Raw genomic sequence first — 17,067 nt, forward strand, 5'->3', positions numbered from 1 at the left:
GACCAGCCTCGAGAAGTGACCCGGGAGGAAGGGGTGACACGGGATGATGTGGAGAGAGGAGCGGCGGGAAGGAATCTTGGCTCGGAGGGACGCGGCCGCTGGAGCCCCTTCATGGACCGATAGGATCCTTGCCTGCGGGAGCTGCTGCCCTTCCACGGACCGAGGGGATCCTTCCCTTTCCATGCGGGAGCTGCTATCCCGGCATGGACCGAGGGGATCGTTCCCCTCCCCTGCGAGACCTCCTGCCCCGGCAGCGCCACGGACGCGCCTCTCGTCTCGTTCCGCAGCTGGACGATGGTTGTCTGTGGTGTGGAAACCGAGCTGTGAACACCCCACCTTAAAGGGGCTGGAGCCAAGGCCTGATGAGAGGCTGAGGGAGCCCATCCTGGAGAAAACGAGGCTCGGGGGGGACATTATGGCCCTGCAAGTCCCCGACAGGAGGGGGGAGCCGGGGCCGGTCGGGCTTTGCTCCAGGAACAACGACAGGAGAGGGAACGGCCTCAGGCTGTGCCAGGGCACGGTCAAGTTGGACATCAGAAGTAATTTCCTCACGGGAAGGATCATTAGGCATTGGAATCGGATGCTCAGGGAGGTGGGCGAGCCACTGTCCCTGGGGGTGTGTAAGGACAGACTGGACGTGGTATTTGATGCCACGCTCTGGCTGACATGGTGGCGCTGGATCACAGGTGGGGCTGGATCATCTCGGAGATGTTTCCCGACCCAGCTGCTCCTGCGGTGCCGCCGTGAGGCAGCAGGACGGCCATCCCCCCTTACCGCCCGGAGCCATTTTCCCGCACCCCGCGGCTGCCTCGGGCGGGCAAAATGGCGGCGGCGGCTGAGGGGAGGGCGGAGGGGCGGGGAGAGGACGGGACCGCTCCGCCATCCTCCTCCTCCTCCTCCCGCCGCGGGCTCGGCCCGGTCCGTGCTCCCCCTGCCCTGCTCCGAGCCCGGGCCACAGGTAGGTGCTCGCCTCTCTGAGGTCCTTGCCGCGGGTTTGTCCCTCGGCCGCGCTGCCCGGTGGCACCATCCCCTCTGGAGCTGAGACCGCAGAGGTGTGTTTTGTGTTCGCCGGGTTGGGTGCTTCAGTTTAAGTGGCTGCAGATGAGGTGAGGGCAAGGTGGGTGGGTGAGAAGAGTGGCGGTTCAGATGGGAGCCCGTCTGGTCAGGGGCAGAGGTGCTTCAGGACAGGTGGCCTGTGGCCTTTCCCAGAGGTGGTCCTGGGATGCACATCCCAAAGCTGGATGCGGAGTGTTGTCCCAAAGTGCTGCGTCCCCAGGCTCAGTGCGGGGTGGCATCGGCAGCTCTGGCTGGGAGCTGGCCTGCGGCACAGTGCAATCCATAACCATGGATGTGTAACCTGTGGAATCTCCATCCACGGGTCAGGTGTCCGGGCACACACGTGTGTCTGGATTTGCCTGCAGGGGATGCCACAACCTCCCCTTCACCTCCCACCTGTTTGTCCCTCCTGTGCCAGCAGGTGCTTTGTAACCCTCACTTACCCTCACCTGGGAGACCATCAAGGTAAGTATTTTTAAGCTTTATGTGTTTCAGCTGCTTAGGTGGCAGACAGCTGTGCACATACTCTGTAATCTGCTGGAAATAAAACCAAACCAAACTAAGTTGACCCATCACCAGTGTACATGAAGGATGATGTTCATTTAGACCAAAACTCATGCCTGTGAATTTCTACCTAAGTTTGCATCAAAGTTTGCTTTGTTTCCTTCTGTAATAAGGACATAGAGAGGATATTGCAGGGGGGAACTTGTTAAGTGACTTTATGGTTTTAAAGCCCTTTTGCCATCCTTGTGAAAGTATCCAAGCCACGTGGATCCCTGCTGGTGATGACAGTGTTGTGTGGATTGTTTGGGTAACCAGGCGAGTTGTCAAAGTGGGACCAGGCCTGTATGTTAGGAATGTATATTGAAGCCAGGGCCTGTAAACACTCACTGATGTGTGGAGTCTTGTTGCTAAGACTTTGCACAGGAATAATGAGACACTTAGGTGTCCCTCTTTGAAGTCCTCATGTGCTACCTGACTATTTGGAAGCCAGGAGGATGGTCCAGGAACAACTTCGTGTAGTTTGTGAGCTTCAGTCTGAGGGTTTTCATTTATAAATAAAGACACCTCTTTCTATGGCTTGTATTGGAGTAGAGCCAGGTAGAACTATATTGTTTATGTGTGTAGATTTTTGTGTCTTACACAAAGATGCCTATTGTTTACCCAGAAACTGTAAGAGGAATGTTCTGTTAACATTTGGTTAGCAATATAAACTGACAAACACAAGTGAAAACTGGAACTCAAAACAAAAATAGCCCTTCTTGGAGCAGAAAAACACAGCTGCCTGAAAACTGTTTTTCAAGGGAAACTATGCACCTATTGGTTCTAGATTTCTTTCAAAACTCTGGTTCTATCATTTATATGCTTATAAATCTTCAGCTGCCCGTAACTTTCACAGCAGCTTAATTTCTTGCCCATGTACCCTCTAAATGGTGTTTTTTTTTCTAAAGAAGATTGGCTGAATTGTGATTTTTTTTAATTACATTTGAATTCTGTTTTTAATTGGGTGTGTTGCTGTTACATTTTCAAATTCCTGAGCTGACTGGGATGAATTCCCTCTCCATTGTCAACATGTGTCTTTTCCATTAGGATTTGGTACTTTCTCCTTTTAAAAAACTTTCAGTGGCTTGAAATAGTATGACCAAAAACTCCTATGTTTTCAATATTTTATGGTTAAAAAAAAAATCCTGATCCTCTCTAAGTGAGCATTCATAGCTGATTTCTATTTGGTAGATCATTGGAAATGTTTACAGGTATCTTTTTTTTCTGATTTTTCAGCTTTCTCCACTGACATACAGAAGAATATGTGCTGTTTCTGCTACAGCTCACAAGTATTGTATCTATTTTTTTAATTTTATGTGTTTTAGAAAGCAGAAAGTGAACTGTTTACTGTATTGTAGTGCTGAGTGTAGTGAGTCCTGTTCTACAGCTGAGCTGTGTAGGGAGAACAGTAACAATGCTGATGTGGGAAATAATTTTTAATGCTTCTACTAATATTTTCCTGCATTTAGTTTACTGCATAAGCCTGATTTTTACAAGCACATCTGTGTGCCTGTATCCTTGCACTTAAGTGGCTACTCACTTAAATCCCTGACTCTTCTCTTTGTATAAGGAGATCCTTAACAGGATTATTTGGAATTAGAGGTCTGTGGCAAGATGTGATTGGAATCCGACCAGGTGGAGAAAAATGTCAGTTTTAGGAAGGTGTTCTGGTGTGGAGATGAGTTAGTTTCATCATCTCCCAAGAACAGGTTATATGTTTTATTTGTTGCCTAAAGCTTCCAATTAAAGAATATGTTTATATTTTAAAACAGGTGTTTGCTTATTCTGCCATGTTCTAACCCTAGCATGTCAGAAGTCTGCTGTAACTTGGGAAATAAGACACAAGAATCCCCTGGGTTCTGAGTTGCAGAATCAATAATGTTCTGCAAGAACAGGTTATATGTTTTATTTGTTGCCTAAAGCTTCCAATTAAACAACCTGTTTATGTTTTAAAATAGGTGTTTGCTTACTAGTTGTATTCTGGCAGATTCTAACCTTAGCATGTCAGAATTCCCCGGTAACTTGGGAAATAAGACACAAGAATCCCCTGGGTTCTGAGCTGCAGAATCAGTAACGTTTCTATATTTTTGTTCCTGTTCTCTCCCAGGGAAGATGACACTCAGCCAGCATTCCTGAGCCACAAGGATGGGGCCAGATGTACCTCTGCTCAACGATTACAAACAGGAGTTCTTCTTGAAGCGCTTTCCTCAGACTGTGCTGGGAGGTCCCCGGTTCAAATTAGGCTACTGTGCCCCTCCCTACATATACGTGAACCAGATCATTCTCTTCCTGACGCCGTGGGTTTGGGGAGGAGTGGGAACACTGTTGTTCCAGTTAGGAGTTGTGAAGGACTATTGCACTGCAGTGATTTCGGGAGGACTCATGTTTGTCACTGCACTGGCTCTTCAGGTGACAAATCTGTATGCAAAGCAGAAAACAGTGACAGTAGAGAGAATGCAAATTCAGAATCCCCTGGCAGATGAAGATGAGTTTGAATTTTCCAGCTGTGTAGGTTCAGAGACAGTAAAATTTATTATTCCTGGCAAGAAGTACATAATCAACACTGTATTTCATTCCTTTCTGGCAGGGGTATTGTGTGGGCTGGGAACTTGGTATTTGCTGCCAAACAGAATAACCTTGTTATATGGCAACATTGGGGGAACTGTTGTGATCTTTGTGTTTGGGTGGGTGACCATATGTATAGGAGAGTATTCATTAATCATAAATACAGCTACTGAAACAGCTACTTTCCAAGCACTGGATACTTATGAAATCACTGCTCTGATGAGACCTTTCTACATTTTTGTCTTTATTGCTGTGGATCTTGCACACAGGTAAACCTAATAATGCATTTAGCTAATTAAAGTAATGGTTATTCTGTGTATTTTTTATGAGAAAGATCAAAATATTCCTCTGAGGAAAATTTATTTTGAGATTTTAATCAGCTATAGGGACTTTAAAGAAAGAAGCATATATGGTAAAAATTGAGGCTTTCTGCTGTGTAGAAGAAGTTCTTAAATTTTTATAGCATTCCATGTAAATTAGGAAAAACAAAGCAATTTTAAGTAAGAGACAGGTAAAATTGTCTTCTACCATGTCATTTTTAGTATTTTTGTACCAAAGCATTTGCATCACTATCCTTTTAAAGGATGTGTTTTGAAAACACATGTTATTGACCTGGAATCATAGATCTGAACACTGTAAACTTCAGGAGTACTGAATTTATGTCCAGAGTTCATACTGGAATATTTTCTAATTTAAGCTCTGCAGAATGACTGCAGAGCTTTTAATACAATTGGAAAAAAAAGGCTCTGATTTTAAAGAATGGATAAGCAAATGTGAACATTGCTGTAGCTTTGTTACATGGATTTTGAACTTGGATTTTTAAGTGCTTTTGTAATACAAAAGACCTGTGTCAGTCTACAAATAGACTTTTATATTTCTGTTTTTCAGATGAGTTTTTCTTAACATGTGTCCATAGAATCTTTTAAAGCAAGATGCTTTTAGATTTCCTCCATGCATTCTTTCTCCCTGTCGGGGGATATTTATATCACTTTGTCACACGTACATATTTTATGGTTGGGGTACTTCAGATGCATTTAAAAAACAAAAAGCATGTTTGATTTTGCTAGATTTGCACTTGGAGGTGTCTTTGTTAATTATTTTACCCTCATTGATTTACCCTCCTTGCCACTTCAGTTAAAACATGAGAATTATACATGTGGTCTTGGACTCCAAATTCTTCTATTTAATTTCCTGAGGAGAAAATTCAAACATAATCTAAATTCCTGGTAAAATTCCTTTGAGGTTTACTTAGTTATTTACTACAACTAGAGAGAAACCAAATACCTTGGCAGTCCACCTTTAACTGAATTAGCTAGCTGGTGAACTACATATGAGTTAGCATTTTTGCAGATTTCTAACACTGATGTTTGTATTTTTACAGGAAGATTTTGACATTTTTATGTAGAAAACAATATTTTATATTCCTTAAGAGAGTTTAAGTGTACAGGCGACATGCCAGTTCTCCCAGTGTTAAGGCTTACATCTTGGGTCTTGGACTTCCATAAAATTTTGCTTTTATGACTCTGAAAAAATACTTCACTTTTTTTACTTAAACCATTGAGGTTTTAGAGCCTGTGGACCTTTGTTTTTGCACACGTATTTCTTCAGTGTATTGACATAACAGTATCAAAACAATTGGGGTAATTGATTGCTGGATTCATCTGCATAGTCTGAAGGCTTCAGATTTCTTAAATAGAAAATTAGGCTGTGTTCTGATGTTCTAATTAATGTGTTCCTGCCCCAACCATAAATGTATGTCCTTATTTTTCTTTTTTAAAGATGACAGTTGGAGGTCTGTAGGTTGAATATGTAGTGGTTTTACTGTGGGATTTAAACAAAAAGTCTTCCCACATATAAGTTATCCTTTCCTTCACAGAAGTCAAATCCATTTCTTCTTTTATCCAGGTTTGCTGCCAACACACCCATTCTAGAACAGACAAACCAGATTTTGCACATCCTATTTCTTTTCCTGCCATTCTTGTGGGCAATGGGAATTCTGCCCCCGCTTGATGCACTTTTTCTCTGGGGAATGGAACAACTGTTGGAGTTTGGACTAGGAGGTTCACCTATGTCAAGTAACACAAAGTAAATGTTTCTATGATTGTAGAATATATCAATATTGTTCATAACCTTTTTCTTTTCAAGCAAATCTTGTTTATTTTCTCCTTCACAGGTTATTAGTAATGTTTCTCATTTCTGCTGGAACAGCAATAGCATCGTATTTCATTCCCAACACTCTCGGTGTGATCCTCTTCATGACTGGATTTGGGTTCATACTGAGTCTTAACCTAAGCGAGATTGGTTTGGCCTTCAAACACACCATGATCAGCCATTTAGCCTCCAGCAAACCTAAAAATGAGCAGAGAGGTCTTAGGATACAATTTGGGTGGAGGGAATTTCTTTTCTATTTGACTGTATTGACGTTTGCCCTCATGGAAGCAAGTCTGCTGCATCGATTTGCAGGCTCTTCATCATTCTCCCAAGCCAGTCCTCAGGCCATAGCAAGTTACATTCTGATCCTATTACTTATAATTATGTGGATTCTTAGAGAGATTCAGAGAGTGTACTTGTTTGGAGTCTTCCGAAACCCTTTTTATCCAAAGGATGTCAGGACTGTGACTGTGTTCATGGAGAAGCAAAGAAGGCTAATGAAAGTTGGTGTTGTCAGGAGGATTTTGCTAACACTAGGTAGGAATACACACTGTCTGTTGTTTGAACACTAGAACTGCTGTATGTGCAAGATTCTATGAATGAACTAAGAAAAACCAAGTAGCTGGAAATACTTGTTGATGTCTTGATAAATTGTGCATTGAGGTCAAAGTTACTTGTCCAGAATATTTGAAAGTGATTTTATTTGTTTCTTTTTTTAGGGGTGAACCTGAAACGTTGAGCTTTTTAAAAGCCTAGCTCAGAAAGCAAGGTCTTTTAAAGGGTTTTAGTTATAATTGCAGTACTCTCTTTTGAAAAAAATGGCACTTGTAGTTTTTTAAAAGGTACTCAGAAACAGAGTGAGAGTTTTCAAGTTGACTAAATATTGGTTCTTACAACTTGGTAGGAAAGGGAACCTCCTTTCTGGTAAGTTAGGGACAAACACATCTACTCTGAGGAAATAAAAATTTGATTTAAATTAATTAATTTCATTAAGAAGCATCAGTTTGGGAAAGTGGATTGATGACTGCTATTCCATGTTTATTTTCATTTGTTTGAGTACTCTCAGTCTCTTGGAGAAATAAATAAAGGCCAAAAAAATCCTTAATAGCAAATAATAACTGAACATCGATGTTAAATGTTTGCTGTCCTGGGGCATTATTGCAAATAAGCTGTTCAATATCCTATGAGTGTCATACAAAGTGAAGTTTGATAATGAAGGGAAGAGTCCTTCTTTTACACTGAGATTGCCATTCTGCAGTAAGACTGCTTACCTCTGTAGGCTTTTATTACGTTTTTGAAAGGAAATCAATGATTCTTTTATTTCAATTACAGTGTCTCCATTTGCTATGATAGCGTTCCTGTCACTAGACCGTTCACTACAAAACCTTCACTCTGTGTCTGTTTGCATTGGATTCACAAGAATATTTAGGATGGTAAATTGAATTTTAAATATGTTAGTCTAAGAAATGCTCTTCTGCATGATTTAAGTATTAAGGTGACTTGGAAGAAATATTCCAGGTCATTAAAGCAGAAATAAATAGATACATTTTTAAATGTGTTTCTAACATACCTCTGTTTTAGGTCTGGCAGAATACAGAAAATGCCTTACTGGACATTGTGATTGTGTCAATAGCACAAATGTTGGTGTTTAATCCAGAACTCTGGTGGAACAGAAGCCTTGATACAGGACTCAGACTCTTGCTGGTAATTGTCATTATGTAAATGTAAGGAGGTAGTTGTCACTTAAAAGTCTTTGTTTCCCTGTTAAAGAGTTACAGAGCCCAGAAGGTAAAAACTGTGTACTAAGATACATAGTAACACCAATCAGTGACAGTTATTCCTAATTTTCTTAAAATCATTGTAGCCAAAGCAGCTCTGGCAGTGCTAAATACCATAAAGGCTACAAATAAGGTGCTTGTTTGTATCTTGCAGGTTGGTCTCATCCGGGATCGACTGCTCCAGTTTGTCTCCAAGCTGCACTTTGCCTTGGCCATTCTCTTGACATCGTGGACAGAGAAGAAACAACGCCGGAAATCCACCGCCACCTTGATCACCCTCAACATCGTGTTCTTCCCAGTGCTGCTGGCCCTCATTGCCATCTCTGCACTCCTCTCCTCCCCACTGCTGCCACTCTTCACGCTGCCCGTGTTCCTGGTCGGGTTTCCCAGGCCTGTGCGGAGCTGGCCGGGACCTGTGGGTGCCGCAGCCTGTGTGTGCCCTGACACCGTGTACTACCAGCAGCTGGTTCCCAGCCTGGCTGTGGCCCTGCAGACTGCACTGGCCACTGGGAGCCTGGGTAGGTGCACAGCAACACTGGGGAGTTATGCAGCTAAATATTTTAGGAAATGTGATTTTGCTGGTAAATGGGAGAACGGTGGTTTAAACCACATTTCACGGCATGGGTTAAAGCTGATATTCAGAGATTGTTCAATTTAGGGAAAAGTGGTTACTTTTTATGCTGCTTGTACAGGCAACCAGCGATAGGACAAAGGGAATGGCCTCAAGCTGCTCCAGGGGAGGTTCAGCTTGGATATTAGGAAAAATTTCCTCACTGAAAGGGTTGTCAAGCGTTGGAACAGGCTCCCTGGGGAAGTGGTGGAATCACCGTACTGGGGGGTGTTCAGAAAATAGAATCATAGAATCGATTGGGTTGGAAAAGACCTCCGAGATCATCAAGTCCAACCCTTGGTCCAACTCCAGTCCCTTTACCAGATCATGGCACTCAGTGCCACGGCCAGTCTCAGTTCAGAAACCTCCAGGGATGGGGAATCCACCCCCTCTCTGGGCAGCCCATTCCATTGCCTGATTCCTCTCTCTGCAAAGAATTTTTTTTCTGATCTCCAACTTCAATTTCCCCTGGCAGAGCTTGAGCCCATCGTGCCCCCTTGTCTTATTGCTGAGTGCCTGGGAGAAGAGACCAACCCCCACCTGGCTAGAACTTGCCTTCAGGTAGTTCTAGACAGTGATGAGTAGACATGGCACTTAGTGCCATGGTCTTAGGGGGCACAGTGGTGTTCAGACAAAGGTTGGATTTGATCTTGGAGGTCTTTTCCAACTGGAATGGTTCTATGATCTGTACTTGTTACATGCTTGTACGAAAATAACTCTGGTTTGTTACCTTTAAGGAGAAATTAAAGGGTGATAAAACTGTGTCAATCCTAGTGTTTATATACTGAAGAAAAAGGATGGAAGGCATTTTGCCCACCTAATTGGAGGCAATAAATTGAGTTCTCTTGCCAGAGAGCCTGTAGAAGGATGTTGGTCAAATTGCTCCGTGGCTTTGTGTGTCTGTGTCTTTCTCTGCATCCATCCCATTACTCAGGATCCAGAAGGTGACTTTGCTGATTGGGGTGTGTTAATTTGATATGGTGAATATTGACTGGATATTTATAGAATACTTTTGTAGCCTAACTAGCAGTAAACAGTTGGGAACAGAACCAGCTGATAAGATTTACTGTCACATCTTGTGCAGGCAGTTGGGGTAGGGTTGTAACAGCACTTGTGGGCTTACAGCCTGTGAAAGGCATCGTGATGGGGGTTTCACAGAATTACAGAAATAGAGGTGAAGAAATGCCCAGTCTTTTTCCCAGCTGGAGACAGGATAACAGTTAAAATTGCAAGCTCGTTTTCTTGAGAAACAGCCTTTGTGTAACCTAAATAATCAAAAGATTGCTGCCCTGAGACAAGAGCCAGGTATTTACATAGGCCTTTTAGAAAATGGCTTATGACTAGAAAAAATGGGCTAATATTTGAAGGCAGTTGAAGTTAGCCTTAATGATGCTTTTGTGAAGAATATATCCAAGTGCTCTACTTCACATTTGCTGCACTTTTAGTACTGTTTAGAGGGAGGTATTCATTAAAACTAGGAAGTATTTTTTTTCTAAAGAGAAATACTTTAGTTTGTCTACGGCATCAGCCCATTTATATTTTATATATACTATACATATATATAGTTATATTTATCTGTTATATCTCTCTTGTGGTTTATGTCTATACATATTTTTTATATTTTTTTCCCCATTGCCATAATGACTGTGATGGCATGTATGCTTCAGAATAAATAATTTAAAAGACTAGTCTTGAGGGAGGAGAAATTTCTCTTCTTTAATGGGAAAACCTGTGAATGAATGTCTTGAAGCAAGAAAAAATGTGATGTTCTCAGATGAGTTCAAAACGAAGCGGTACCACTTTGTGTGTCACTAATTTAAACCCATACTTCTTTTCTGTGTAGAGGAGTTTTAGTAGCTTTAACAGCTAGCAAGAAAGGAATTAAAATCTTTGCAAAATGTTAGCAAGAAAATGCACTTCATTAGCTCAGTGGGTTAGAAAAGGTTACTTAAATTTTAACTACAGCTTAATGGTTGGTTTCACTGATTTCATCTTACAACATTCTAAAACTAAAATTCTCTGTGCAAGTGAGTGGTCACTGGACATGAGTGACAGCAGAGGCAGATCATAAACTGGCAGCAAATGTCATGCCTAAGGACATAACCATTGTGTTAAGGAAGTGGACATTAGGCTAAAGTTCAAATACATTATAATCACCAGTTCTTAGAAAATTTGGCCTTGCAGTTTTTATTGAAATAGATGGAAAAGGGAAAAAATACCTTTTTTTTTTCAGAACATAAGTGTCATCTAATTTTTGCAGTGAAAGCCAGATTGCAGAATTTTTGAATACTAATTATGTAGATGTTGTTCAAGACCTGATTTTCGAAGTCCAATTTATTTTGTGTGTCTGTATTGTTGGTGATGTCAAATGTAATGCAGTGGGATCAGATTTATTTTTGCATAGACACACAAAGGTATTACAGAACAAGTACAGGTTATTTCCACTATATCTACTGTAAGTGTTCAATATGTGTGATACTGATTCACAAATCTTTACGGAGGAGCAGGTGCTCTTGCTCTGCCTCTATTTATGTCTATAAAACGGGTTTGATATTATGTCACTGGTAGGCTGACACTTGAGCAGAATCATTTACACTCTGGATTTTACATTAGGACAAAATGTGTAGAGGATGTTTTAGGATACTAAGAACAAATTGTTTGACTGTGAGTGTGGTGAGCCCTGGCACAGGTTGCCCAGAGAAGCTGAAGTTGATCCATCCCTGGGAGTTTCCAAGGCCAGGTTGGATAAGGCTTGGAGCAACCTGGGACAGTGGAAGGTGTCCCTGCCCATGGCAGGGGGTTGGAATTAGGTGATTTTTAAGGTCCCTTCCAACCCAAACCCTTCTGTGATTCTACAATTTTCTACTAATGCTGGAATACAGAGAATCAGTTTAGAGACTGGAGCTGTAGGTAACAAATCCTGGTCAGTAATATTTTTGTTTGTCCCATAATGAATAAACTTCTTACTCCACAGCAGCTGGGCCATTAGGATACTTATGTGTTATATCATGATTCTTTAATGTATTCATAAGAATTTTAGGTCTCCAGAGAACGTCAGTGGGAACTGTGTGGTTAGAAAAGCAGCCAAAGATGATGTTTAATCATGAAAAGCATCTCTACAAAAGGGAATTAAGGGTGGAGTTGCTTAACCCTGGTGCAGTATGAATATTGTAATCCTGCAGTTGTGTGAGGGTTTCCCGGTTTTCCACAGCTTTGTCTAAGGTAACACTGCAATTTCAAGATCCAGCTTTGCAGCTAGTTTTGTTAGGATTGTTAGTTAGCCAGTTTTAACTGGTTATGGTGTTGATGCAGAAATATTTTGTGTTTGCAGTTGGGTCATTGGCATGTAGAAAAGGTTTTCATCACTATGATACCAAAGTAATGCATAGTGTTTTCTGGGGTTTTTTTACTTGTCTAGGTCTCTCCCTACCTGGATCACATTATCTGTGCCGCTTTCAGGACAGACTGATATGGATATTGGTGCTGGAAAAAGGCTTCACTTACTGTGGTCTGAACATTAAGGTAACTGCATGCTGAGCACTGTGATATTCATGTTTGGAAATCATGCAAACATTTTGTTGTGTAGCATTTCATCAATCAGTCAACTGATCTACTTGATGCTACAGTTAATTTTTTTAAATGAGTTTTATCCTAACCAGACTTGCAATTGACATGTGCAGGAGATGTGGAATTTATCATCCGGTTTGCGACACAATATCTTCAGTGAAATGGCTGATAAGATCTGGATGAGGCAAAGATTTATTTAAGACATTGATCTGTGTCTAATATTGCAGTGAGTGCTTTGTTACTGCATCTACTTATCTAACTGTTTTCCCTAGAGAGATTTATGGGCTCAGTGGTGGAAATATTGACAATGGAACATATATTCAGAAAAAGTGTTGTTTGAAGCAAACAGCTTGCTAGCATTTAAAGGCATGTTCTGGTGAAGACTAAAAGGAGGTTGTTTTTATCTGTGCTTTAGGGGCTAGAACTGCAGGAAACATCCTGTCATGCTGCTGAAGCTCACAGAGTTGATGAAATTTTTGAAACAGCCTTTGAGCATCAGGAGCACACAAAGATTCTCTCTCCCAACCCTCATTTTGGACACATCCTGACTCCTTGCACTGTTGTACCTGTGCGGCTGTATTCCGATGCCAGGAATGTGTTATCGGGAATCATTGACTCCCATGACCATTTAAAGCACCTGAAAGATGATTTCATTAAAGTGCTTGTGTGGATGCTTGTTCAGTATTGCTACAAAAAATCAAAGACATTGGAAAGCCCAGGCAGTGCCGACAAGAACAAACAAGGATCATTTCCAGAAAATCAGCACAGCAGTGCAGTGGAAAGATCCAGGGCTCTGAGAGAAGACAGCTTTAGTGTTGATACAGTGGAGGACTGGACTGATGACAGTGACACTTTTGATTCTGAACCCAGTGGCAGAACAAAAGACAGAAAAGAACCTGGGCAGTTGGGACCAACACCAAAAGTACACCTGTCTATTCCAGGGTCTGTGGAAACACAGAGCCAAGACTTCCCACAAGAAATGTCACCAGAAGATAAAATATACAGGGCTGTGGTGCTTGGGCTGCCTGCTGTAGGCAAAGGGAAACAGCCGGAGGTTTTGCCTCAGATTGAATTTAGTTGCTCTTACTCAGAGCTATTGAGCATCCCCGAGGAATGGAGAACAGCACCAGTGCCTCCTTCCAAAGTCAGTGAGATGAGACAGAGGTTTCCAGAGGAATGGTACCACTTTGTCTTGAGTCAGCTGGACTTTTTCCATCTGAAAGAAAAGCCTTCCAATTTACTTGCAGACCTCATGGAAGATAAAGCTTTGAAAGACCTGTACATCCACGGAGTGCTGTCGTGTTGCTTTGGTCTGTTTGGCCTGGATAACACTGTGCCTGCCCCAAGCCACGTGTTCAGGGCCTACACTGGGGGCATCCCCTGGTCTGTGGGTTTGGACTGGCTAACGGACAAACCAGAGCTATTCCAGCTGGCATTGAAAGCATTCAGGTAAAAGAAAAACATTCCTTCAGATTATATAAAGTCCTGGTGCTTTGGAAGCAAATGTTACTTCACTGAAGTTGTGTTTAACCCATATCATTTAAATGTATTTATTTGTAGCTTAAAATTTTGCCTGTGACCCCTGGCAGCAAAGCCTGTGGTATGGAGTTTTCTTCTTTCCTATTCTACCCACATCAGCTGCCACCAGTCTGCTGGGGAAAAACAACCTATTTTCATTGTCCCCACACCTAAGAGAATTACAATGGGGTTGGATGTTTGACATTTTCCCTTATCAGGCAGCAGGAATGGCAATGGAGGGGAAAGAGAGATGCTTAAGCTGAAGTGTTTTAAATCTAGGTAAGGTAAAAGCACAGCCAGACTGACTGGCAGTGGTTCAGCTGATAAGCAGGAACTGACAGAGTTTGGTGTAGCCTTTTTCCACCTTCTGTGGCCTTAAGAGCCTTTTTTCCTCCTGTCTTTGCTGCACAACTGACCGTATGGTGTTCTGCACCTTTCAGATACACTTTTAAACTTATGGTGGACAAAGCCAGCCTGGGTCCGGTGGAGAACTTTGAAGAGCTGGTGAATTACCTGGAGGAATATGACAGTGCTTGGTACATTGGGCTGGTGTCAGACCTGGAGTGGCAGCAGGCAGTCCTGCAGGAAAAGCCATACCTTTTCTCACTGGGGCATGACCCAAGCATGGTAAGAAATAAAATTACTAGTGAGCAAGGTCAAAGTTTGGTTTTCATTTCCACTGTTCTTTGTTTTGCCTTTGTAATTGTGTTCCATGAAGGCTGGACAAAGTTTGTACTAGAGAGGAACTGACACCACTGTCATTGAGAATCATGCCACAGATGCAGCAATATTTCCTGATTATCTTCCTGGATGGAAGAGTCGAAACCAGGAGACTGGTTAATACACTTTGCTGTGTTTAATGGGATGATATTCATAGCATGTAGCCCCAAAGCTTTATTTAGTGCTTTGTAACCAAAATGCTTGTGTCTCTTCTCAGAGAACACACTGGACATTGTGATCTGTTTGTTCTTACAGGGAATTTACACCGGGCGAGTCCTCACCCTTCAGGAGTTGTTGGTACAAGTGGGAAAGCTCAATGCTGAAGCTGTGCGAGGTCAGTGGGCCAACCTGTCCTGGGAGCTGCTCTACGCCACCAATGACGACGAGGAGCGGTACAGCATCCAGGCACACCCGGTGCTGCTGCGCAACCTCACGGTGCAGGCGGCCGACCCGCCCCTGGGCTACCCCGTGTACTCCTCAGAGCTCCTGCAGCTCCCTCTGCTCTAGAATGGCTTTTTTTCCCCATTGTTATGACTGTTATTATTTTGTGTATTTTCACCTGGATGTTGGGAATCAAATGCCCGTGCTCCGTTTCTGCACTACAGATCAGGTTTTACTCTGTGTGGCAGTGCCAGACCGGTGCATGTCCTTGGCACAGAAATGGTGCTGGCCAGAAACTTCAGCAGGCAGGAAGTTTGGAACTGTTTTCCTGCTGCTGGAACATGAGACACCATTGCCTATGTGGCTGACGAGCCAGATGCTGAAATTCTCTTCTCCAGTTTAGAGAGGAGCAGCATAATTCTGCTCATTGACTAGTTTTGGTGCATTTTTACTTTTTTTTTCTTGGACAGGTGACTTGCACTGCCAGTCAGGTTACAGCTCCCTGTAGTACTGCCAACCCCAGAGTTGGCAACCAAAGTGTACATAGGACTATTTATATGATTTTTTTTAAAAAATTCTGGCCATTTTGTATTGTTCTGACTTCAGTTCTAGCATTTGTTATATGTCACTGATCTTCCTTAGTTGTTCTAAGTTATCAGCCATGCTTTAACAAAAGTAAGTTCTAAGGGACAACTTTTACCAAAGTACTTATTTTGGTAAGGAGAATTTATATAAAACAGTGTATGCTCTGACACACTGATAACCTGTGTGACCTACTGATGAAAGAAGTAAATGTGTATAATTAAGAAGGAATTTTAAGTACAAATGGAATAACTTCATCTCCTTCTTCCAGTATCCATATATATTATATATATTATATATATGTATGTTATTTGCAACCTATGTCCATCTCACTAACCAGTCTTCCACAAACACAGTGACAGCTTGATGATGGGGGATGGGGAGGTGGAAATCCAGCTGTCTGTGCCAAAAGTAACTTACTTTTTTTAGCCTTACCACAGGTTGGAACAGACTTTGGCAGCTGGTTTGCAATATTAGTCTCCTTGGAAGCAGGTCGTGGTCCAGTTTCAGTGGCTCATGATCCTGTCCACTACTACCACTCTTGGCACATGAATGTGTTTTCTCTGTTGGTCAGTAGTTACTGCTGGCAAATGCTGAGCAGGGAGTAGGTAATTGTATTGCCTTAACCTGTAAAATGAATTTAAATCAGACCTGCTCCTTAACTGAGGGAGAACTGGTTTGGAACACCCAGCCTTGTCTGATTCTGGAGCATGTTTACTACTTTTACTCCTTGTGTTTAAGACCTTTTGTCTCAGATAAAATTTGTTACAAGCAGTGTATTGCCTGCTGGCTGTTTCTTTTGATGAATGACTATAAAGGATTTTTGGTGGTGTAGTGGAATTCCGAAGGAGTCAGGAAACACCTGTTTGGTGCCATGCTCGGTCCTGAGTTGCACCTGGAAATTCAGTGTCACAGAAGAGATCTGGAAGGGGCTTATAGAGAGCACCTTTTTCAGCTCCCTCTCAGCAGAAACTACCCTGGCAAATGTTTACCCTGATTTAAAACTTCAAATACCAGGAGTGTTGTGAACTCCTCAAGGAGTTCACTCCAGTTCTGTGCTGTTCTTGCAGCAATTGGAAAGCTGGAGTTATTTCCTAAATCTAATTAACCTTCCCTGCCTCATTGTAAACCTCTTACTACTTACCTTCCATATGGTCACAGATAATTTAATTACCTTTTTTTTGCAGCAGTCTTTTATAAAGACTGAATAAACTAGTTGAGAAAACCTGAAGAGAGCTGTGATCCTTTTCCCTTCCTTTCCTTGGGTTCTCTCCATCTGGTACTCAGCCTTCTTGAGGACTGTTGCTGGTAACTGGCCCGGTGTTCCAGCAGAGATCCTGATTGGTACCAGATGGAGGAGCATGATTAGTGATGGGCAGAATTCCTGTTTGTGCATGGGAATGTGGAGCTGGGCTGTAATGCCCTGCAACATCCTGTCCCCTGCTGTCACCAGCAGCACAACCCACACCCCTCACTCACTGACGCATGGAGCCACTTGGCACATCCCAGTGTTTTCTGCAGCAGTGTGACCACAATTCCTGATGTCCCTTCCTGTAACCCTCATTACATCCTTTATTGGCAGCAACACAGGTTACA

General features: G+C 42.5%; 1 protein-coding gene across 5 annotated transcripts; it reads left to right on the forward strand.

The window, feature by feature from the left end:
- Positions 1-845: 845 nt before the first annotated feature.
- PCNX4 (pecanex 4) lies at positions 846-16,248 on the forward strand. Of its 5 annotated transcripts, none has more exons than XM_071557311.1 (13): positions 846-958; positions 1,475-1,521; positions 2,836-2,888; positions 3,707-4,433; positions 6,070-6,249; positions 6,338-6,852; positions 7,648-7,748; positions 7,897-8,019; positions 8,248-8,611; positions 12,122-12,225; positions 12,686-13,719; positions 14,229-14,415; positions 14,764-16,248. In XM_071557311.1, the coding sequence occupies exons 4-13, from the start codon at positions 3,745-3,747 to the stop codon at positions 15,013-15,015; spliced, it is 3,549 nt and encodes a 1,182-aa protein (XP_071413412.1). In that variant the 5' UTR covers positions 846-958; positions 1,475-1,521; positions 2,836-2,888; positions 3,707-3,744; the 3' UTR covers positions 15,016-16,248. The 5 variants fall into 5 exon arrangements, with proteins under 5 accessions (XP_071413412.1, XP_071413411.1, XP_071413410.1 ...); XM_071557310.1 differs by having other exon boundaries at positions 1,478-1,521; XM_071557309.1 differs by lacking the exon at positions 1,475-1,521.
- The last annotated feature ends 819 nt before the right edge of the window (positions 16,249-17,067 follow it).

The sequence above is a fragment of the Pithys albifrons genome, chromosome 6 (genome assembly GCF_047495875.1).
Source record: "Pithys albifrons albifrons isolate INPA30051 chromosome 6, PitAlb_v1, whole genome shotgun sequence".
NCBI lineage: Eukaryota > Metazoa > Chordata > Aves > Passeriformes > Thamnophilidae > Pithys > Pithys albifrons.

Coding starts and splice junctions, on each gene's coding strand:
- PCNX4 (XM_071557311.1), top strand. CDS start 3,745: ATGGGGCCAGATGTACCTCTGCTCAACGATTACAAACAGGAGTTCTTC. Junction 8,612..12,121: donor ACTGGCCACTGGGAGCCTGG/GTAGGTGCACAG, acceptor TTACTTGTCTAG/GTCTCTCCCTACCTGGATCA. Junction 14,416..14,763: donor TGGGGCATGACCCAAGCATG/GTAAGAAATAAA, acceptor TTGTTCTTACAG/GGAATTTACACCGGGCGAGT.